General features: G+C 39.9%; 1 protein-coding gene across 5 annotated transcripts in view; it reads right to left on the reverse strand.

Moving 5' to 3' along the window:
• HSBP1L1 (heat shock factor binding protein 1 like 1) overlaps positions 1-25,554 on the reverse strand; it is a 316,028-nt gene that overhangs the window by 63,895 nt on the left and 226,579 nt on the right. For all 5 annotated transcript variants that reach the window (XM_044067023.1, XM_044067022.1, XM_044067024.1 and 2 more), the window contains one exon: positions 9,834-9,928. In XM_044067023.1, the coding sequence (XP_043922958.1) occupies positions 9,834-9,928 (95 nt within the window). The remainder of the gene's footprint in view (positions 1-9,833; positions 9,929-25,554) is intronic.

The raw sequence follows: 25,554 nt of genomic DNA on the forward strand, positions 1-25,554 counted from the left end.
ATGATTTACATATCCTCACAAGTATTTGTCTTCTCAGTTTATTGCAAACTGGTGTTTGGTCAGTTTTCAGCATTTAAAGTTGGATACGACTTATTTCTTCTATGAAATAAAAAGTAGGATTTTATTTCTGGTGATTGTTTACTTTATGAGACACCAGGATGTGCAGTATCAAGCACTGACCCCTGTGTGACGTGGGCCAAGACAAGGTGGCAAGGATTCAGGATGATTGCCCTACACTTAAAAGAGCAGTTTATTTGGAGAATTATTATTATTTTTATTATTATTTTAATTGTTTTATGCTTTACAAGATGAGAGATTAAAAAGACAAACAGTGCGATGTACATTGGGGCTTCTGCCCACATCTACACAGTAGGACCACAAGCTACTTAAAATGATGTACACTGAATGGGAGGCAGGTGTCCCTTGAGTTAATGTGGGTAGTTGTCATAATGATTGCTTACTATTAGGATACCTTAATGTAAAAAAATTAGACTGACAAATCTTCCCACCAGCAAACACACATAACTGACAGCCTATTATGATGTCAACTAAGTTGATACTGGCCACACCTGCACAAACTGCAATGGTGTTTCCTAATTAAACAATCACCAAATGTCTTTTCTCTACACATGATTTTTGTTCAGGCCATCACTGGATCAAATGTTTGGGAGAAAACTCTAAAATGCACCTCAGAAAATCTGCAACTCCATAGCTTCTGGGTGCCTAACAGATCCCAAACCTCCAGCTTTATGTGGATATTAAAGGATAATCTTGGTCAGTTAGGATGTGTTGAAAGGCTCTAGGGAAAAAGCAAAGTTGAAGAGGAAGACTGAATTTCTTTCCTTAATCATGGTTTTCATTCCATCACTGGATGAAAAGGTTTAAAAAAAACCCTCTAAAATCCATCTCAGAGCATCTAGAAACCTCATGGCATCTGGGAGTCCTAGTGACATGTAGACCCTCGGCTTAATACATTTACTTCCACTGCAGTTATTACAGTGTAGCCTTGGTTAGTGTGGATGCTTTGAAAGGATTCAGGAAAAAATAACTTGAAGAATAAGATTAAATTTCTTTCTTTGATTATGCATTTTGCTGAGATAATCATTGGATGAAAAAGGTTATTTGGAAAGCTAAAATGCACCCAGAGCATCTACAGCCAGAATGTGTTGGGCAGTGTTTGTGTGTGTGTGTATGTGTGGGGGGGGGGGTGACCATATGGTGCCAGTTTATCTAAGGCCAGCCCTGAATGTAGCATATTTCCTGTGAATTGCTGACAGGATATAAGCATTATTTTTAAACAAAGGTTCAGTAACTGCACTTATTTTAGCATAATGGATTGTTGTCCACAGTCCAAATTGTGACCTTCTGTTATGCAGCCTATGGATATGTCCTTAGGCTGTGAGATGTTATGGGTATCTGGTTATAGCTGGCCCTGGCTTAGTTACTGTGTCACCGGCTTTTAGAAATAAGACTGGTAATGATCCTGGAGGTCTTACTGCATTCTTTGAGATCTAGTTTGGCTGTAAGAAGTGTAATGTATTGGAAGCAGGAACATTTAGGGACTTAGCATTTATACTAGCTAGTCCACCAGGCAGAAATACAACATCCAGTGTTAAAAGTTCACGGTTGGTAGTTATTAACAATGGGAATAGGTGATAGATAACCAGTCTCTAGAGTAGTGAGGAAAAGAAAGATGAATATAGCCAAAATGAACATGTATATAGAACATTTAAAAACTGAGTGAGTGAGGGAAGGGATTTGCTTTTTAAACTGCATAATGGTGAAATGGATAAGAAGGGGGTTGCTGTATGATATACAAATAGGGTGAAATTACTACTGTTAGTTATTGGTGGGTAAGATTACTAATGTTTCTTATTGGTGGGTAGGCTGGTATGTACTTTGTTATTACAGTTGAGTTTTTAGGCAAAAACATTGGTAACAAACTTGGGTAGATGCTTGTAGTATAAAATCGTTTTAGCTGTGTATAGCCTTGAGGTTTTATTAGTATTTATAGAATATAGGATGTAGGTTATAAGTGTTCTTAGAGGTTGTAACTGTGAATTAATATTAAGAATTTATTAAGATAGCTGTTTGGTATCACTGATGTATTCTCAATAATAGGCAGTATGTTCAGGAGGTGATGTGTGTTTGAGAAAGGATTAGATTGGTGATAAGATTATGGACAGAGTTTTGAAAATATAAAGGAATAATGTTGGGTGGAGTGGATGGTAGTAGGGTAGAGACTAGTGGCATTTTTGCTACCAAAACATTCAAAACTGTAATTTTACATCCGAAGATATTATTTAATAATATAGCAAAAAGTAGGAATGTGAACCAAACCACAGCAACAGCTTTAAGCATACTTAGCTATTCAGCACAAGACAGTCCAAAGTGTTCATGTAATCCAAGTTTATTGTGAGCACTGTCACAGTAATCACTACTGCTTCATCAGACAAAAAATACACTTCAACCTTTCCCCTTTTTAAAATCATGCAACAAACAATCAAAAAATTCTATACAATCACATGACAGTATTTAAAGTGCGAAAGTACTAAGAAATTCATACATAAATCAGAATAAAAATTGTGAATAAAATCCAAACATAACATCCACATGTATAAATAAACAAAAAAACAAAAAAAATATATATATATATATATGTGCAATATACATTTATGGTAGACAGTCTTGATATTTATCTTTTCCTTCTGGTTCTTGCTTTTAGTACAGGTTTAATAGATATGTTATCATGCAGTCCACTACCCTTGCTCGCCCTCATTCTAACGATCCATCTCATCTCACTTGTTTCAGTTATATTCCTTACATCTCTCCCTCTTACACTAGGTGTTATAGTGTCAATAGCTAAAAACTTAAAGCTATGGCCTGTACCCTTTTGGATAACATGCTTTGCCAGAGCATTGGTACTAAACCCATTATTAATGTTGTAATGTGTTCTCTTATTCTGTCTCGAAACCTTCTATCCATCTTACTTATTAGTACCAATGCTCTGGCAAAGCATGTTACACAAGGGGGAGATGTAAACACGGTCATGTGATGGCACAGAAGTTTTTGACTGGTTGTTGTATGTTTTTAAAAAGGGGAAAGGTTGAAGTGTATTTTTTTGTCTGATGAAGCAGTAGTAATTATTGCAAAAGTGCTCACAATAAACTTGGATTGCTTGAACAATTTGGACTGTTTTGTGCAGAATAGCTATGTATGCTTAAAGCTTTTACTGTGGTTTGGTTCACATTAGTACTTTTTCCTATAGTTTTCTACACTTTTGGATTTAGTGAACCATTTATCCTGTCTGCTGCTGTTTTTTACTGCGTTACTTAATAATAGCCACAGGCATGTCACCAAGTTATTTTTTGTGTAGGGATAATGATAGTGACTGTTGTTTGCTCGCTAAGACCCATGATCTTGCCCACTAATCCATCTATGCATCCACAACCCCTTTTTTATCATTTTTACACATTGGGTTCGGGTGTCACTTCAGCAGTATCAATCATCTAGTGCTAGTCTTACCCACAGGTATTTACCTGCCACAAATAAGTATAGCAATGCCATATGGAGTGGGCCCTACCCCACCTACTCTGTTTAAATAATAACCAGTAATTCCCAGCCGTGGAAAACTGCCCACTCAGTGAGCACCTGAGCAACAGTCTCCTAGGTAAAATTCAAATGTATAGAGACTGACAAACTGAAGTACACTGCAGACAGTTACAATGGGATACATGAGAGAATGGTGCTATCCATACCTCTCAACCTCTTAGTGCAAGAAATCTGGACAAAGCTTGACAAAATGGGGGGACAAAGCTACAAAATAGGGGCAGATTTTAAATACTGCTCTTATAAACTTAGAAAGTTGCTAGAGTAAAAGGGTTTGTGTTGACGTACATTTTCTGAAGGATTTGAAGTGTGAAACTCAAATGCATGTCATTATTTGGTGACTCAAATCCTCAGATCATCCCAGTGACTTGCAAGAAAAGCACACATTTTATGAGGAGCAGGCCAAAAATATGAGGCAAAAATCTGGGCATTCTGTGAAAATCTTGGCAGTTGAGAGGTATGGCTGCTATTCCCCTGGAATCAAACAGTGTAAAGCTGTTCCAAAGAAAAAGTATACACAACTCCTGGAAAGCACCACCTATGCCTCAAACATTAAAGAGCAAGGAGCTGCACTTCATAATTTTATGGGATTAAATTGGGTGCTACTAAGGATGCAAGGCTTTGTGGCCAGTTTAGAATGCATTCACAAGATCAATGAGGCTTGAGTAAGTGACAGCCTGCAAGTCATACCCAAGGAAACCAGCCATGACTGATAGTTGCCCAAAACAGAACATAGAGAAAATCCTCAAGGACAGGGGTACATCTTACACTAATACTGTAGCCCCTCTGCACTTGTACCTGCAGTGAAGGAAAGTAGCAGAATGGAATTGCTGCTGTTCTTGTGTTTTCTGTACTTTTTGTGAAACTCTCCAGTCAAAGGGGATAATCTTTCTATCATCTTTGTGCCACAACCTAGCCCTGTGAGAGAGAACATTAGCATAAAATATACATAATCTCATATGTAGAGAACAGAATGACCACTTCATCAGTACAATATCTATTCATTCAGTAAGGGATTCTGTGTCTTAGAAAGCTACTAGAATAATAGGCTTTGCATTAATTTGTATGTTCTAACAAATACGTAGTTTGAAACTCAAATGTTTGTCATTATTTAGTGGCAGCAATCCTCAATGAACTGCCAAATAAAAAACAAAAAAACAAACAAATTTGTACAAGAAATAGTCCAAATATCTGAAGCAAATATCAGTGACATTCAGTGACAACAGGGACAGCTGAGAGTTATGCATAGGTGTCTTCCACGCAGAATCCACGTGTTCCCTGTGTCCACATTGTTTTTGCCCGGTCCACTGTTTTCCTCATAAAATACATCAGGTAGGTGATTTCATGATACTTTGAGTGCTCAAAATTGTTCACCATGTGAAGGGTTACCTTCCTGTCCATGACTGTTTTTTTCTGCCTTACATCAGTTGCATTTTAAGTAGGCTCCACCTCACCCTCCCCCAACCAGAAACTGGATGAAGTGTGTAAGAGAATGAACATTTGGCATAATAGGTGTATGCATGATGAAAATGAAGTGCCATCATAGAGGATGTGTATGCATGATGAAAATGAAGTGCCATCACAGAGGATGCGTTCTATAGTCCTTTTTATGATCAGTACTTTTTTGTATGGTATCAGGCTATGTATTTTCCAAGGCTTCTCTACCATGTGAACCAAGGTCTTACTTTAGTATAATTTATTTTATTTATGCTCATTATTGCATAGAACCTGAGGTAATTTAAAATACAGCTGCCTAAAACAAACTCACCCAACTCATAGATTGGATGGTTTTACTTTTTTCTATCTGCAGGAAATGTAGCCAGTGGACTCCTGTTCTGCAGGCTAATTGTTGAGACAGTTGCTGTGTATAAAACAGAATAGGTATGTGTCCCAGCAAATCAAAGCATCACATTTCCACATTATCCATGATACACCTCTAATGGAGGACTATTCATATGTGCACCCCGAACAGACACCAACCTGGCTAACAACAGGAAAAACAATGCTCCTACTTAAAAGTGAACCTGCAAGCTACCCTAAAAATTATAGACCAATAACTTTCCTTCCGACGACGTATAAACTATACACTGGAATTGATGCGGACAGAGTCTATAGTCATTTAGAAGAAAACTCAATTATGGCAATAGAACAAAAGGGCAATAAAAGAAAGTCATATGAAACAAAGGATCATTTGTTGTTAAGTAAAGTCATACTGGAGAACTGCAAAAATGGGAAAAATCTAAGTATGGCATGGATTGACTATGAAAAAGCATTTTATAGTATCCCACATTTATGGATAAAAGAGTGATTAAAAATGTATAAGATACACCCTACACTGATTGACTACATTACAGTGACCATGAAACAGTGGCAGATCACTTTGCAATTAAGCCATGATAAAGGACAAATTATTATTATCCGCGGTGGTGGAGCTGCGGTAGCGTTGTTGCCTCACAGTAAGACGCTGTCTGGTTCGACTCTCAGCTAGAGCGTCTTCTGTGTGGAGACATGCGTGAATGGGCATACCTTCGTTGAAGGTTGTGCATCAGGGCTGGTAACTTGGCACGTAAAAATCAACTACCAATCATTAACGGACCAGAGTTCCGCTGTGGTGACTCCTAACCGGGAAAAGCTAAAAGACACAAAGACACAAATTATTCCAGGGATAAAAATTCAAAAGGGGATATTCCAGGGTGACTCTGTCACAGCTGCTATTCTATCTTGCCCTTAACCCATTAAGCTGTCTAATTAACAGCTTAGGCTATGGCTATAATTTGGTTCCTTGAAAACAACAAAGTGTAAATAAAGACTTCTCACCTTCTCTTTGTTGATGATTTAAAACTGTATAGCTCATCAGATGAGGAACTGAAAGCACAGCTGCAAGCTGTCAAAACTTTTTCAGATGATATAAGAACGTCATTTGGTCTTGATAAATGTGCAAAAGCAACATTTAAAGCAGGAAAACTGCAGCACCAAGAAAACATCAGTTTGGGACAAGAAAGTGATATAAAAGAACTTGAGCAAGAGGGGGTGTATCAATATTTAAGAATTGATGAAGAATCAACAGTAAAACATGAACAAATGTGAATAAAATTTAGTAAGGAATACTTTAGAAGATTTAAATTAATCCTGAAAACACCGTTGACATCTAGGAACAAAATTCAGGCTATAAACCAATTTTCTCTTCCTGTCCTAACTTACAGTGATTATCTGGCCCAAAAACATGTTGGATAGATTCGACAGGAAAACAAAAAGGATGCTTCAGGATCACCAAATGATTTATAAAAATCAGTGCATACCAAGATTATATATTCCCTGTTCCAAAGGAGGGATGGACCTCCTTGAAACTGATTACATGTATAGATCTGCAATTGTGGGACTGCACACATATCCGCTGACCTCACAAGACCCAAATGTAGTGAGAGTTTTGAAACAAGGAAAATAAATCTAAGATGACTTCTCTGCTTAATCTGGGAGAAGCATATCGGTTTCAAGCAGGAATGGAAATCAAACCAGAAGTAGATAAAAATCAGGCAGCAACTGAATGTGCCAAAAAACAAAAGAAAGAATATAAGGTGAATGACCAGATGAGAAGGCAAGAAATGTGGAAAATGTATAAATATAGTTGCAAGTATAGAAAACTTCTGGAAGAACCTCATGTTAATCAGGACTGAATGCAAGAATGGTTAAGCAGAGTTGAATTCAAACCAAGAGATGAAAGGTTAATATTGGCGGCCCCCAAATAGTGGGATATGTACATGTTGGTTTACAAAGTCCATTAAACATATGGGAGAAACAGACAAATGTAGGTTTTGTAAAACAGAATTGGAAACAGTTGCACACCTTGCCGCTGGTTGTGACATACTAATGACAGAAGGACTGTATACTGAAAGGCATAATAATGTGAAATGCACTGGGGATTGTGCAAATATTATGGTATTGAAGTGGCTGAAAAACACTGGAAACGAGCCACAAAGCATCATAGAAAATGATTAAGTTTACATCACATGGAATCACCCATTACCAACAGTTCAAAAGATAGATGCTAGAAAACCAGATATGGTGGTCCATAAAAAGAAGACAAAAGTAGTATCGATCATTGAAATCGCCACACCCAGTGGCTACAGTGTCTTGTGTACAGAGAGACACAAAGTCATAAAATATCAGGATTTGCAGGCGGAAATGAGAGCAGTGTGGAAGAAAGATTCCCAGACACTTCCAATAGTAGTAGGAGCAACAGGTCTTACAAAAAAGAATTTACAGTCGTATTTAGATATGTCACCAATACATGTAACCCTGTATGAATTAGAAAAGGAGTCATTACTGGGCACATTGCGGGTGCTGCGAAGAGCACTTCTGGCTGACATCAAAGACTGAAACAATACTAATTTCATGAACTTTAATCGTACTTTGACTTAGGAATGGGGTCCATTCCCATCATGGTATTAGAAACCCAAAAGACTTGGAGAAATCAAAAAAAGGAATAGGTTACTCAGACTGTTTTTTATTGATTAATAGTAGATCCCTGCTACTGTGAGTAGACATTATTATTTTGATTTGAAAATCCACTCCATATACTGAAGTACCTGCAAGTTAGCTTCTGCCCACACCTGTGTCCCTAACAACATGCACATGACATGCTCCCATCCTGGACTTAGTCTACCATGCATTATGCTATGGTTCACCATTGCTCCTGGATTGTAGTGGTTGTGGTGGGGAATTCCTTGCTGCCTCCTGACCAGGCAACCCAGGTTAGGATATCACCACCTGTACTTCACATAGGTGCAGTGATTCAGGGAATGAGTGTGTAACTATGGTTTTCACACCTTTACAGTGTGGGAGGTGTGTCTTTCCAAAACAATTCATCACCTGTCACAACACAACCTACTTTCAAGCACCTGCTTTTCGGTAGTTTTGTCTGCTGTAGAATACAGGCTTGAGGGCTGTTGTGTTTGCATTATAGACACACAGAGGGATTGTGCTTCAGTGACCAGTAGGAGAACCTTGAATATGGGCCAGAAAATAGCAGGCATATTCTAGCTCCCCTATGATATTTCGCAGTCTGATCTCCATCATGATATACGTGACACTCCTCTTATGGGAAGGCCTTCTCTCTTTCTTTCTTTGCTTATGAATCTCCTTGTTCACTTACAATACCTGCAACAGAATTTCTTTGTGTGATTGTATTGCAAAAAAAGTATACCCATTGTTGAAACATTAGTAGTATCAAGGTTATTGTCATGTTGATGGAAGCTGCTATTGTTTGAAGAAACACTTAAGTATGTGGCTTTGAAACTTCAGATGGTAAAAAGGAGTTATTTTTCAGGAATAAAATGGTCTTCCTGGGTATCTTAATAGTCTGTAGACAGTGGAGGTCTTCAGATTAGAAATATCTGACCAATTAAAATATACACGTGACAGAAGTGCAGTCCTAATCTGAAATATCGGTTGGTCTTTCCTTTAGTTTGCCTACTCTAAAAATATTCTGCCTTGATTATGTTAGTAGCTCTTTAAAGTTTACATAGATTTTCATGTGGTTTTGTGTAGGTCTGGAGTAATCCTAATGGAGTGTTATACACTCAGGAATTTTATAATATATCAGTGTTTAGCTTTGAAAAATAAAGTTTATTATTTTTGGCTTGAAATTCTTATTTTTTTGTCCTTTCATATCAATGAGCTAGCATTATAGCTTCACATCAAGCAGAGCACCTCACTGGCCCGCTTCAAACAAACTCTGTTTGATTGGATGGGTAACCATAAATTCATCCAGGAGGTTCCACCTGTGCTGTCTTGGACTGGGCCAATAAGTGCTGATCATGGTAACAAGTGTAAAAATTGGCTAGGCTTGTAAGGGCCCTCAGACCATTAGCCTAGTAACTTCCTATCATCCTATAATAACAAGACAACTAACAAATTTTTATGTGCACTAAATCAAGCCTATGTAAGCCCACATACATTGGTTTCCTAGAGCATTTTCCCAGTTTGTTAAACCAGCTCCGGGTTTGTGCTAGCCTATATTTTTTGCCATCTTCTAATGTCATGAGTTATATTTGATTATAACAGTGCTTGACCAATGTACATTACTGGCAAAAGCATTCAAACAGGCAGAAAAAAAAATTAGATGAGATGCACTAAATAAAACTTAACTATGATTAAATTTGAAGCCTCAAAGTGTTTATGTTAAACCAATGAAAGCTGTTTACCAAGACATTTTGCAAACTTACCTCTAAATCCGTGTCATATTCTTCAATACCAGCCTGCAACATAAGGTCTGCTACATCCCTGTCCAGGTCATCGATACGGGCACCCATATCTTCCAGTATCAGGTTAATGAAAATTCATCAATTAACTGAATATGAGCAGCATTTACAATAAGGGCAAGGTAAAACAATTCCTTTTATGGCAGAAAGAGTTAATAATTCTGTCTGATGAAGTTTGCTGCACTGCCCCTACTAAGCAATTCTGTCTGCTGTAGTGTAAATGATAAAGAAGAAACATAAGGGGCCAGACAAAGATGTACCACTTTGCATGATGCTCAAATGTTACAGAAGACATGTCCATCCAGATGAACCTTGTCAAAATTACTTACAAAACAACATCAATATGCTGTCTATTCTCATATTACAGCTAAAAACCTGAGAGGAATTTCTGTAGCATACTCAAAGGTTAGTGGTTGATTATAGTAAAAGGGGTAAACATTTCTGTCTTGCCTTATTCTTGTTACTGTTACTGCCTCTAATGTAGTAAATACCATGATTAAAATCCTAAATAATACTAATGCAAAGTGCTATGGTTATAATATCAAAATTCAATAATATGGTTGTACTCTAGCTCAAAATCAATGTTCAGTGATTGGAGCTGTTTATAACACCAGCTTTTATACTACAAGACACAGACTTATTCGAATTCCTGGCAAAGTAAACTTTTCCACATTCACAAAAGGACAACAGTCAACACATTTCTCTTTTAATTGCCATCATAACTTTTATTTTTACTTCACAATAATGTTTCTCCACCTGACACGCTCAGACTCCGTGGGAATCTCCTTATGTCCTCTGGATAGTACCTCAGGGGATCCATTCATGTTTGTGCTTTGGTGGGCATCAGCATGTTTGTTTACTCTGACTGTCTACTGGTGGCAGCTATTTAGAGACCTAAGGCATCTTCAGTGAAATCCTGCATTCCTGGAAGGTGGGGGGGTGGGGGGTGGGGTTATCAGACCCAGAAAGATGGTCACTTAATCCCAAAGATGAGGACAGGCCTGTGATAAAAGCTGGAAAAATAAGTTCCCAGGAGAGAAAGCAAGAAAAAAAAAAACTGCAAGACGAGTGAACACAAGCATAAAGAGGAGCAGATTGCAGCCTTTAAAACTGAGACAAAAGAGAAACACCTGCACATTTTGTTCCAAAATCTAGTGAATATTACAGATGATGCTGAAACAGTAGAAGACCAGCAAACATGCAGCAGGGAAACTACTAGCAAAGCTATTACAAGAAGAAAAACAAAGCTGGACTCAGAGCAAAACTAATGGGCAATAATGCAAAAGTCAGACCTGGAGACACAAAGAAACAGGGCGAGAAACTGGATGACTAGGAAAATAGATCCAGAAGATGTAATCAAAGGTTCATTCGAATGTCAGAAACACTATCAGAGCTGGAATTTGAAAAGTTTGTAAGTGAATTGCTACATGAAAGATTTGAGTTACCAGGGATCAGAGATGCAATTATACTGATCATTCAAAGAGTAGGAAGAAATATCTGGAGAGTGACAGCCATCCAAGGCATGAACTCACATGCCTGCATTCCTATTGAATTAAGGAAGAGATCCTAAGACAAGCACAACTGCTGAGAAAGTTTATTTTCAGGAATGTTTAGAAAGGGGGCTGAGGACACAAGCTGCTAAACACAGTAACTGTGTTAAACAACATATGAACAGCAGCATGGATAGGCTAGCCTGCCATATTCATGGTGCAGTGGAAAGGAGATAACCTTAGTTTGTAAAACAAAGTGAACATACAAAATTTTTATTTATTTTTTTATTTTTTATTTTACATTTGTTGACCGGGATACAAGTATCATGTAAATATGCATATGTGGGTGGATACACAACACAAATAAATGATTAAAACTCACTGACTGACATGGATCAGCAGGTGAATCTATATATGTATGGGAGAGTAAAGGAAGATCCAGAGGAAGCAACATTAGATATCAGCATGTCAGAGTGAAAAACAATAAAACAAGACAGGGCTATACCATATGACGAACAAGCAGAGGGGAGGATAAATGGAGCTGAAAATAGCAGAACAAGGGACAAAGATGACTGGCAAGACATAAGACATGAAAACAGAAACAAGTAAGCAAGTTGAGAGAAGTGGAGAAAGATTTGGAGCTTATCCAAGAATAAAAGAGGTGCAAGGAAAGTACAGTTGTGTACACTTACCATAAATGTAGATGTTCGAGTGTATTCAATGTTGCAGTCATCACATTTGGGTTATCCCTGCCAGGGTAGCCCTCGGCCGCCTGAATACCAGAGACTTAGTATTTCTGTGTCAGTTGCTGCCACTTGAGGACTGACGTCAGGTCGTCAGTAGTATAAAGTAAGGCAACTGACACCATTAGATCAGTTTTTCTTGCCCTAAGCTGTCAGGAGCCCCCAAAGTAGGAGGCCTGGTTCTGGTGGAAGAACCCCCACCAGTGGAAAATAAATACCAATATGCCCCTTGTAAGGAAAGACAAGAAAGGGGGATGGAGGGAGGGAAACCAGGACTGTAACAGTGAATACACTCGAACATCTACATTTATGGTAAGTGTACACAACTGTACTATGTTTTTCATGTTTCACTGTTGCAGTCATCACATTTGGGTTGATTCCCAAAGCTGAGGAAGTGGGTGGAGGCAGTCCAGGAAGCTAGGGGCTGGCTAGCATGCCCTGCAACAACAATGAGCAGTAACACAACACCTGCCCTGGATTTGGAGAAGAGAGGCAGGGGGTAATGCTTGGTAAAAGTGTGAACAGATGCCCAGGTGGCAGCCTCCAGGATGTCCTTGGTGGCGAATCCTCTGAAGAAAGCTGCAGAGGTGGAGACTGTTCTGGTGGAGTGTGTTCTGACCCCCTTGGGGGGAGGCTTTCCATGCTGTTTGTAGCAGAAATGGATGCAGTGTGCTATCCATCTGGAAATGGTTTGCTTGGAGATGGCTTTGCCTTCTGCCCCTGTAGCAAAGCTAACCAGCAATTGATCAGACTTTCTGAAGGATTTAGTCCTGTCCAGATAGAATCTGAGTTGTCTGTGCACATCTAGAGAGTGAAGAATCCTTTCCCCCTTGTTCTGGGTAATAGGAAAGAAGGTGGGCAAATTAATGGATTGGTTGAGAGCCACACTGGACACCACATTGGGCATGTAGGATGAGTTAGTTCTGAGGGATACACTGTCTTTATGAAAGATGATGAAGGGTTCCACAGCCATAAGTGCTTGCAGCTCAGAGACTCTTCTGGCTGAAGTAATGGCCAGAAGGAATGCTGTCTTCCAGGAGAGAAATTTTAGCTCTGCAGAAGAAGCTGGTTTGAAAGGGGGCAGGGTTTGCTTTTCCAAGATAAAGTTAAGGTCCCAAGCTGGTGTTGGTGCCCTTCTGGGGGGCCTCAAGTTGTTAGCCGCTCCGAGGAACTGTTTGATCAAAGGGTGTGAGAAAAGGGGCTGCTCAGTGGGAAAATGAGCAGAAATAGCAGATGCATGAATTTTTATAGCAAAGAAAGAAAGACCACTGTGTAGTAGGTCAGCTAAGTAATCCAGGATGAGAGGGATGGAGGGCTGTGCCATAGTGGCTCCCTTCGCCTGGATCCAGGTGCAGAACCTTTTAGATTTATCTGCATAAGACTTTCTGGTGCTAGGATGTCTGGCCTCATGGATAACGTCCAGAACCTGTTTACTGGGGATGGCAGATTGGTTCGTGGTTAGGGAATAAGGAAAGCCGCCAAACTGAGTGTCTGCAGTTGGGGATGCATGAATTCCCCTTCCCTCTGGGTTAGGAGGTTTGGAATCTGAGGAAGATGCCATGGAGGCAGTGGGGACAGGCTGCACAGCAAGGGGTACCAGTGTTGTCAGGGCCAGTCTGGAGCTATAAGAATGGCCCTTGGTTTTTCCTTCCTTATTTTGAGCAGTACCCTGGGGATGAGAGGTAGGGGAGGAAAGGCATAGACCGATAGATTGACCCAGGGGAAGGACAGGGCATCCACTTTCCAAGCCATGCAGTGATGCCCCCTGGTGCAGAATTTGCTGAGCTGATGGTTGGTGTGGGATGCAAAGAGGTCTACCTTCAGGGTTCCCCATTTCTGAGTTATTTGGGTAAAGGTACTTTTGTTGAGTTGCCACTCACGTGGGTCCAGAAGGTTTCTGCTTAATTGGTCTGCCAGAGAGTTGAGAGAGCCTGGCACAAATTGTGCTAACAGGTGTAGTTGCATGGAAGAGGCTGTGAGCCAAAGGGTCATGGCCAGCCTGAGTAGAGGGTAGGAGTGAGTCCCACCCTGCTTGTTGATGTACCACATCACAGTGGTGCTGTCTGTTTTGTTCAGGAGAACCTCTGGAGAGAGAAGGGGTTTGTAAGCTATCAAGGCATGCTGCACAGCCATCATCTCTTTTTGACTGATGTGCAGAGGGATTTGCTGTGGGCTCCATTGGCCCTGTATGCACCTGCTGTCCAAGTGTGCACCCCAAGCATAGTCTGATGCATCTGTGGTGAGGGTCTGGGCAGCAGGGGGTGGGGAGAAGGGCAGTCCCTTGTTGTGGGAGCATGCTGTTGCCCACCAAAGAAATTATTTTCTGAGGCAAGGAATTATAGGTAGAAGAGTTTCCAGGTCTTGAGAATGTTGACACCAAAGGCTGTTTAGGTACCATTGAAGTTACCTCATATACAGTCTGGCATATGGAATGAGTAGTATGCAAGATGCCAAGAACCCCAGAGCTTGCAGGATCTTCCTTGCAGATAGCTGGGGCCTGGTGGCTAGTTGAGAAAAGTAGGTTGTCAGGAAAATTTGTTTCTCTGGTGTAAGGTATGCCATCTGGGATGCTGTGTCCAGACTTGCTCCCAGGAAGATTACCCTTTGGGTGGGCACCTGTTTGGATTTTTTTCATTGATTGTGTACCCTAGGGAGGTTAGTAGGGTCTTTACAAAGGCCAGGTGCTTGAGCAGCTTTACCTGACTGACTGCCTAAATAAGGCAGTCGTCTAAGTATGGGTAAATTTGAATATTTCTTTGTCCGCAAAAGGCAATGGCCAGAGCCAGACGTTTTGTGAAAACTCTAGGAGCAGTAGATAAGCGAAAGGGAAGCACAAAGAACGGAAAGTGTTGAGATCCTGCCCTGAAGCGGAGATAGTTCCTGCATAATTCCCTGATAGGAATATGGAGGTAGGCCTCTTTTTGATCTACGGTGGCTAGCCAAGCGTCCTTGGAAAGCATGGGTAGCAGCTGCTGGAGGGTGAGCATTTTAAATTTTGGGATCCCCAGGAAGGTGTTTAGAATGGATATATCAAGGATGGGGCAACAGGTGGCCTCTTTTCTGGGCACCAGAAAAAGTCTGGAGTAGAAACCTTGGCCTATCTCTTCTGCAAGAATGTGTTATACTGCCCTCATAGAGAGCAGGGAAAGGATTTGATTTTGAGCCTCTGCTCACCAATTTGGTGGTAGTTCTGGGAACCCTTTTGGGGTTGGAAGGGTGTGGAAGGAAAATTTGTATCCCTGCGACACAATGTTTAGAACCCATTTGTCCTTGGTAATGGTGGCCCAGGTGCTTGAGTGAAAGGAGGGTTTTCCTCCTAAGGGTAAGTGAAGGTGGGTAGAGAGGGGGGGTGAGTCATTGTGAGTTCTTACCATAAGGGGGTGGCTTAGAACTCCTTGGTTATGAAGTGGAGGTAGTCCACTGCTTAGATCTCTGCATTCCCTGGGGCTGCTGTCGGAGGGGGGGGGGGGTCTTTTTCCATGGGGCCTAGGCTGGGCTGGTTAAGTCAGAGCAGGAAAGGACTAGCACTTAAGAGGGGCAATGCTTGCTGAACCTAGGGGGTTGGACCTGTAAGAAATCCTTAACTGTTTGCATAGATTTTGCTTTTTCTTCCATCTTATTTAAGACCTCCTCTGCCTTAGTGCCAAATAAGTTATCTTGGTGCAAGGGGGCATCCAACAATTTAGATTTGACATGGTCTGGCAGGGGTTGTTCCTTAAGCAATGCATGTCTTCTAATGACAGATCCAGTGACTGCTGCCCTACAAGAAGCTTCTAGGGTGTCAAAACCAAAGTGCAAAGTGTGTTTAGATACTTGACTTGCAGAATGCATTAAGTCTTGTAAATCTTTAGATTCTGCCCAAGCAGGAAAGGAAGACATTTTTTGTTTAAGGAGTTCCAAGGTATGTTGCTAAAATTTCAGCATATGGAACTGACAATTTAGTGTCCCGATAGCAAGAGTAGCCGAGGTGTGTACTTTTTTACCTCATCTGTCCAATGCTTGGGAATCCCTGTCTGAGGGGGTGGGATTCTTAGCAGAGGTTGCTTTAATCCCTTTTGGCCCTTGAGAAATGACCTGAGGGTCAGCTGTTGGATTTTTAAAAAGATATTTGTGTGGGTCAAGGACTCTATAGTACCTGTCTGGTTTTCTGGGAGCAGGAGGTAGGGCATAAGGAGTCAAGCTGGATTCAGGGAAAACATCCTCCACAATATCCAGGACTGGGGGAATGGCCAAGGGTCTATGTTGCAGAAGATCTAAGAATTTCCTGAGTCTGTTTTTAGACTGAGAGTAGTCCTGACTCTCCCTTTGGAAATGCTCCCTTAAAGTATGCAGGGTTTCCCCAAAGGAAATATCCTCTGGGGGAGAGGCTGAAAAAATGGAGTCCTCTGCATCAGAATCCTCATAAGTGGAGAGGGGTTGCATGTCTTCATAGTCAGATGCATCAGATTTATCTGACTCTGGTTCAGAAAAAACTACAGGGGACATATCTCTTTTCCTTTTTGAGGGGGTAGCTTGGCTTCACCTGATCAGTATGATAAGGTCTTCCACCATTTTAAGCATTTGAGATTGAGGCAAGGTAGCAGGCGCCTGAGAGTGGGTTGTCGGTTTCTTGGGTGTGGTTCAAACCCTGAACCTAAGAAACTTGGTTGTTTTTGAAGGAACACTAGTTGCAAAAGAAGACATTGGTTTGTGTCTAGATGTGGTAGTGAGAAGGACTTCCTCGGACGCCGGTGCCTGCTCAGTGGCTCCAGACCCATCCAAGGTAGGGATGACCGCAGGATCCTCAGTCGAAGAGTTTTGCGGCATACCGGACTCCGAAAGAGTCTCAGTAGTGGTGTGCGAATCAACTGAAGCAGGCATCAGGGGCTGTGAAAGAGCCTCACTGAGTACCAGAGGACTGACGACTAGCTTAACAGAAGCGTCATCGGTAGGTTTGGACCTGTGCGGTCTGTCTCTGTCTTTATCTTTACGTTTTTTCAGAAGATCTGCTGTCGGATGGCTTACCGAAGCCATATCGGAATTCGAGGACTGTAAATGAAAACATCTGGCAACAATAAGGGCCCGATGACAGATAGTTCTGGCATTGAACAAAGCACAGAAGCGACATTGGGTGAGGTCGTGGTCTGGGCCTAAACAAGTGACGCAGTAAGAGTGGAAGTCTCAGTGTCATATTTGCTTTCCACAGGTGAGACAATTATTAACTTTTTCCTGACATTGGTTAGTGTAAGAAAAAAGGATCCCCAATGGGGTACTTAGCTTTAGAAGACTTCAACTTCAATTCGGAGATGAAAACTCAGGTAGCGGCCAACCGGCACTGGTGCAAACTGCTTCTGCTTCGGGCTCCATGGCAAGAACGACTGATGTAATGGCGTCGGCTGCCTTACTTTATACTACTGATGACCTGACGTCAGTCCTCAAGTGACAGCAACCGACGCAGAAATACTAAGTCTCTGGTATTCGGGCTGGCCGAGGGTTACCCTGGCAGGGATAAAGCAAATGTGATAACTACAACAGTGAAACATGAAGAACATCAGAAGCATCCTGGGCAAAAATAGAAGGAGGGAGTGTAAAGATGGTACAGCTTACAGATGGAAAGATAGCCTCTCAGATATCTTTGAGGACTCTGAAGTTAACCACTGAACAAAGGAAAAACTAAAAAAAAATGGATAGAAGTATCATGGAGCACACTAATGTGTACAATGGAAAATCGCTGATGAAGTAAAAAAGACAAGGAGAAATTCAGCAATGGAAGCAATGGACATACTGGGAAAGGTGACTGTTTCAGGAGAAATATGCTGATCGACCACTTAACATACTAAAAAGGGGTAAAAGGGATCTTATGGACCTGTCTGGAAGTAAGACACTACCTATGGATGGGAATATAAGTTTCAGGAAATGGAACATGGGTAAACCAGGGAGGTGGTAAGCTGAGAATGTAAGCTCTCTTTATTGCCTCATTGGTATTGGGAGTTTGGTTAGAGTTAACTAAAGATATTCTAAGTTCTAATATATATGACAAGGACTGGAATGCATTTCAGAACTGAGAGAAGACAGTACAATAATGATATGGAATGCAACTGGAGAGTGCACAGTAGGGAAACAAGAGGGGAAGGGCACACCTATAAATAATTTGAAGAAATTAAAATTGTGAACACCATCGCTGGGTTATTTTGCCATGTAAAAGAAATAGAGACAGTGAAAGAGAACCAGAGTCTAAAGGGAAGAGTGCCCAACTCCATAGTGACTATCATGAGCTAGAGAGTGACAGACCACTCATCTGGGGTGGACATGAGGGATCCAAGTGCAGGCTGTAGCCAAAGAATATAACCTTCATTGCAAGAAAGATACCTGGGGAGGGGGATTAGATGTAGAGGGGTTATAAACTAAGGGTAGGGATGAGGATTAGACAACTGTGGTTATGTAGAACATGGGGGTCCATCTAACTGAATCATGAGGAAAAGGTTACATAGAAAACTCACCAGGCTAAGGGGAGTACAGTATTACTCCAGGAATCAAAACTGAATGTCAGAGAATGACTGAAGATTTTAAATTCAGAATACCCCAGAGGTGAGTTTGACAACAAACTGGGGCAGTCTGGCTGTGATATTGCAGAAAGAACTGCAGGTGATAACACAGAGGATACTGAAAAGTGGAGAGGGGAGTTGATTAGTATGGAAGAGATGGACAAAATAGCAGATGAACTACTGGCAACATGTATGTATCTAATAAGAATGAGAAGGACCTCTTCAAAAATTGTTTTAAATAATGGAGGAAAATAAGGAGAGAGGGCACATAAATCATAGCCAGACTTTAGTGTCACAAGAGAACTGAAGAAGGGCAGGCTACAACACAAAGATGAAGCAAGACTTGGAAAATGCATGACAGCAGATGAATGGGTAGACATATGTTGGGAAGAATACCTGTTGGTAAGTAAGTACACTTTCATGAGGAGTAGCATAATACAGACAGACAGGCTTGACAGGAGACTAGGCATGAATGGTACTGTGGGAAGGTGGAGAACATACAGGAACGTTTTTATTGCACTGTGCATCAGTGATCCTGACCATTAGGGCAAGCAAGGATAGGATGGAGATGGGCAAGTCATAAATGGACCATGGCAAAGGGAAAACTGGGGAAAACAGTACAGGAAGCAATGTAGGACAATGAAATGGGCAGGAAAGAGCCAAAGGAGCACTACTAGGATGGCGTGAAGGCAGCAGTTGGGGGTAAATAATAAGAGAGGGGAATGGAGAAGAAATAAAACAGATGGGAGATAAACACTGCAGAAAGACAGTTGGTGAGGATCCAGAAATAAATATAGCAGAATGAAGAAGAATGAAGAACGCACAGTGGAAAAGAAGATGAAAAAAGCAAAAGTAAGAAAGACAAAAACCTAAAAACAAAACCAAAGGAAATCAAGCTACATTAATAAAATCCAAGGACAATTCCACAGTAAATAATTCCAGTAAGCGTTTTCATCTGTAGCGTTTTCACCCCCAGCACCCACTGGTAATCTTTACAACATCACTGCTTAGTGTCCACCATTGCAGTAATTGTACTCTCCAGCTCCTTCCTTACTTTAGCAGTAATCAAACAGCAAGCTAAAAGTTGGTTAAGACTGAAGTCCAAAATCAAAAAACAAAACCAAGGGAAATCAAGCTACTTTAATAAAATCCAAGGACAATTCCACAGTAAATAATTCCAGTAAACGCTTTCATCTGTAATAAGACTTCTTCAGACTGGAAGTTAACATTCAAAAACACACATTTAAATTCTTTAAAAATCACATGACCACATACTTAGTGTTTTAACCCTTTGCATTTAAGTTAACATTCAAAAACACACATTTAAATTCTTTAAAAATCACATGACCACATACTTAGTGTTTTAACCCTTTGCATTTCAGATACATAATCAAATCTCCTCTATTGTTCAGACCAGGGGGGGGGGTAGCAAGCATTGAGTCTAACCTGCCAACTATATTCCAGCCACCCCAAGTCATCTTCTGGATTAAATGAATTTTCTATATTTTTAAACTGTCCACTACAAGGAATTTAAAGTTAACTTTGCATGAACCATGTTTGTAATGCTTCCCCAGGGCATTCCTTTCATCCCCAATAGAAACTGCATATTTATATTCATATTTATATTCATATATTCTTTTGTACAATTCTCTTGTAGTTCTTCCTACATAAAAAAAAGATTTACATTCTAAGCAAAAAGTGACATAAATTGCATACTTATATTTGAATGAAAAGACCCCATTGACAGTTATTTTAACATTATTCAGAGTACATTCTGTTTTTTCCGTGAACAAATAGTTACACACATTACAGTTGTAACACATAACCATTCCATTTCTGTCTGACCTGACCTTAGGTATAATCAACTTACTTTGAAAGAAGTTTTTGAAACTTTCCCTCTTTTTTGGGTAAAGAGAGGCTTATGCCCTATAGTTTCTAGTAACTCAGTTTTCCCCCCAATTTCCAGTTATTTATTATTATTTCTTTTATTCTCTCTGACACCAAACTATTCACAATATGCATTCTCACTTAATTTTTATTTTTATTTACTCTACCTTCTTTTCTGTTTCTTATACCTCTCTGAGTTGTAACTTTAGTTCTAATATCTGTGACTAATGTTTTTGGATAACCTCCTTGATAAAGTTTTTTACAAAAATTGTCACTTTCTATACCAAAATTTTCTTCCCTTTCTGTCAGGTCACTAATCCTTAACAACTGTCCTTTTACTATATTTTATTTGGTCTTCTTAGTGTGCATGCTACTATAATGTAAGTACGTATTATTTTGAACCTCTTTTTAGAAAATTTTTGCTCCTAATTTGCTCTTGTCCTTAAATACAGTTACATTCAAGAAATGTAGTGTTGTTAAATTAAATTGGCAGGTAAATTCCAAAAAAGTACACACACTGTTGATGTATGTCTTAAATTCACATAAGACCTCTTCTGTTACTCTCCAAATTAAGAAAACATAATCAATAATCAATAAAATGATACAATGCCACGATATTATTTTGGTTCTTACTATATAATATATGAGTGGTTTCCCACCAATACATATACAGACAGGCATAGCTGGGGCCATTACCACTCCATTTGTTTGTTGAAAAAAAATCACTATTAAATAAGAAGAAATTGTAATTAAGAATAAGATCAAACAATTCCATTAATATTCCTACAGTATTGTCAGAATATAACTTCGATTTAATTAATTCAAGCCTCACTGTCTCCATGCCTTCATCATTAGGTATTACTGTATACAATGATTTTATATCCATAGTTACCAGTAAGTCACTTTCTTCCACGTTTTTTTTTTTATTTTTTTCCAAGAAATCAAAATTGTCTCTGATATATGCACTGTTGTTAACCACTACCCTCTGTAAGTGTTTGTCTACATAGATAGCCATACTTTCCATTTTACTGTGTAGACTAGACACTATAGGTCTTAAAGGGGGGGTCATTTAGCTCTTTATGGATCTTTGGAATTCCAAAGATCCTACTTATTTTTGAATTCTCAATAGTAAAGTATTTTTTAGTACCCTGAGTAATTCTGTCTGTATAAAACCATTATTCTACTAAGGAATCAATAAATGAATAAGCTTTCTTAATTTCTCTGAATGACACTTTCTTATAAAAGTTCACATCAGACAACAGGTCATATATTTTGTTTTCATAAATCTACTCATAGTATACAACTACAACATCTAGCACTAAGTGTTACAACCCACTCCTCTCAAGCCCATTACCTCCTCTTCCATCCTTCCAAATCCCAATTGCACATTGAACCCTGATAATGGCCATCCCTCTTACTAGAATACAAAGAAAACAATACTAATTACATTACTGCCTCTGCTGTTTCTATTTTATCACCTCACTGCCTATGAGCACCAGTACTATCTTGGTTTTCACTACCCAAAAGGTCAAACAGCCCCCAGTGACTTCTCATACAAGACTATACACTTAACTATCCCCCACACATCCAATCTATCACCTCCACCAACTTATCACCCTTGTAAAGCCATAAAACGTAATCCTAAAGACAAAGACTATACAAAAATTATAAACAAAGTCCAAAAGCTCAGAGTTTTATGTCATTACACCCTTATAATAGATGGGGACATTCATCCCAACCCTGGCCCACCTACACCCAGTAACCTTTACTCTCCTACCACAGCCCCTACAAACAAGTTACCCCTCTCTACTCCCACCAGTTCCCTCCTAACATTTCACTTAAATATTAAAAGTATTAACAATAAAATTCCCAACCTGCATGACCTCTTAGCAATCCACTCCCCAGACATTATGTGTCTTACAGAACCTGGCTTAAACCAAATATTGCTGATAATGGTATATTACCTCCAGGCTATAACATACACCAATTAGACTGCACTACTAAGAAAGGTAGCGGGATAGCAGTCCTTTACAAAAGTACTCTAACTGTCAATAGAGACACCATACAACCACCCCTATTTAACAATGCAGAACTCCTCATAACCAAACTACAGATCAGACATTTGTCATGGTTAAACATTGTCTGTGCCTAAATTCCACCAGGTAATAATATAAATACCCTAGAGGATATCCTTTATTGGTTATCCACTACCTACCCCCAAGAAACCATAGTTCTTGGTGACTTCAACACAGAGTGGCACTCCTGCTCCTTCGAACCCCCCATCACCCATATAAATTTATCTGGGTTTACATAAACAATAACCTCTCCCACTAGGATCAACAAACCCACCAACAGGGAAAGTATCCTAGACTAGATACTTGTCAATAACCAACTCCAACTGTACACAGCTGGGACTCTCCCCGATGACCTTAGCGATCACCTACTAACCTATATCATAAAACACAAGGCAGAGACCCCCCACCAGACCATATACAAAACATTCAGAAACGAGAAGAACTTCAATCCTATTAATTTCCAAAATGAACTAAAGGCAGTAGACTGGTCAGTACTAAAAAAATCTATCATTAGAAGAGGCCATAGCTTACTTTAATACTAAATTCCTAAGTATCGTTGATTCCCATGCTCCTGCACGTACTATAAAAAACAAATCAAATACTGCATCATGGCTCACAAAGGATACCAAGCCAAAAATCAAAAATAGAAACAGAGCCTGGGCCAACTGGTGATTAACTAAAGCCCCTCTTGACCATTTAAAATATCGCCAATTCAGGAATGAAATAAAAAAACCATTCTGCTAGATAAAAAAGCTACAGTCAAAATCTCCTATATAAACACCAAAACAACCCCCAAAAGTTCTGGCCAGGTTTAAATCAGCTTCTTCATCCAGGGCAATCAACTACCCCAACCCCATCAAACTTCACCCATAATTCCTCAGAGACCATAGTTGCTGCCTACAATAACTTTTTCACTGAAACAATTCAATCACTACCAAATCAACTAACCTCCACAAAGTCCAGCCCTACCTCTAATCTACTCACTAATCATTCCCTATTTAGCTACCAACCCATCTCTACCACTTTTATCAAAACCCTAATAAAAAAAATTAAAACCTACTACCCTTTCTGCTGACCTCCTCCCTGCAGAGTACCTACAAAAAGCTGCAGATGCCATTGCATACCCCCATATCTATCCTGATCAGTAGAACTTGTCCGAAGGTGCTAACCCCTCCCTCTGGAAAATATTCCACGTCATCCCACTCCATAAAGGTGGAAATTTCACAGAACTATCCAACTATAGACCCATTGCCATTCTTTCACCACTAGCCAAAATAATGGAGAAATGCATACACAAGCAACTAATGAAATATCTTATACAGAACAATCTACTGTCTAACTCAGCATGGCTTTAGGCCACATCACAGCACCACCTCTACCCTCCTTTCCTTTACTGATGCCATTAACCAAAACAGGAATGACAATAGGCTATCCTCAGCCCTCTTTCCTGACCTATCAAAAGCCTTTAATATGGTCAGCCATGTACTTCTCATTCATTCCCTAAAATCAATCTCCCTGAACAATCACACAATCCAGTGGTTCCAGTCCTATCTGACTGGCAGACAACAGGCTGTATTATGGCAGGTCAAACTGTCCAGCCAGCTATCTCTCACACTCTGTGTCCCTCAAGGCTCCATTTTAGGACCATTACTCTTTTCTATTTTCATCAATGACCTTCAAACTGCTATCCCCAAAGCTACCTGCATTCAATATGCAGATGATTCTACTCTGATCTGCTCAGCCTCCTCACCTTCTGACCTACAAATCTTAACCCAAAACACATTTAATACTATTGAAAACTGGCTCTCCAACCAATGTCTACTGCTGAACCCCAATAAATCTAAACTTCTACTCTTTACCCCCACTAGTAGATCCACCCCATGTTCCTTCTTTGTTACATCAAACAATGGTAGCTCCATCTCCCCAGACACCCATACTAAGCTTCTAGGGGTTATTATAGATAATAATCTTAAATTTGACCTACATGTCAACAAAACCATGCAAACCATCAATAAGAAGCTTGGATCTCTTTACAGGAACAAGCCATTTTTAACCCCAATGGCTAGAACTGCAATCGCCCGGTCGCACCTAGTCTCTACCCTTATATATGCCTCTCCTGTACTCACCAAACTTAATAAATATGAGCTGAGTAAGCTCTCCCACAGCTACAAACATATCACCAGATTCACCGCTGGCTCATCATACAGAACCCATCACTGCCAGAACCTTAATCAACTAGGGTGGCTAGAATCGCCCAGTTTAATTCAATTCAATCAACTCTTAATAGCACACAAAATTCTACACCAACCTGAAGATACCCCCTTACTTAAAAATATTATAAAACCGTACAATAACTTGAGGTCACTATGGTCATTCAACAAACTACTGGTCCAAACCTACAAAGCTAATAACTCAGCTGGTGAATTCCTGTTTGCCAACTTTGTTGGCAAAACCTGGAATTCACTGCCAAACTTTATAACCCTTCAACCCTCCCTAAGTCTTTTCAAAAAAGCATCAAACAACATTGCAAAATGAACTGGCTTTGTCCCTGTACCAACCCTGATTAAGCTACAAAATGAAAATCCTACCTAGATAGTATTGTAAGCATTTAATACTCAACACTGCTTGTTCCAATCTGATAGACTATGTAACTTGTGAGTCCCTGTTGGGGGCATTACTAAACCAACTTGTAAATATGCCTGACGTTTTGTCTTACATTTTACTATGTATCTAATTTTTGTGTAATCTTTGAATTTTTGTCAATGGAGCTCTTCTCCCCGGGCCTCCGGTGAAAATGGACATATATCCAGTCGGATTATACCGGTCAACAAATATAAAATAAATAATTCATACATTGTTCTATCTAGAACAACTATTGCTCCCCTTTATCAGCTTTAAACACTAATAACTTATCATTTTTAGTAAAAGCAAAAAATAATTTGTTTTATCTACTAGACATGTTATAG

This window comes from Protopterus annectens, chromosome 3.part1, assembly GCF_019279795.1.
Source record: "Protopterus annectens isolate FY-2018-M chromosome 3.part1, PAN1.0, whole genome shotgun sequence".
Lineage (NCBI taxonomy): Eukaryota > Metazoa > Chordata > Ceratodontiformes > Protopteridae > Protopterus > Protopterus annectens.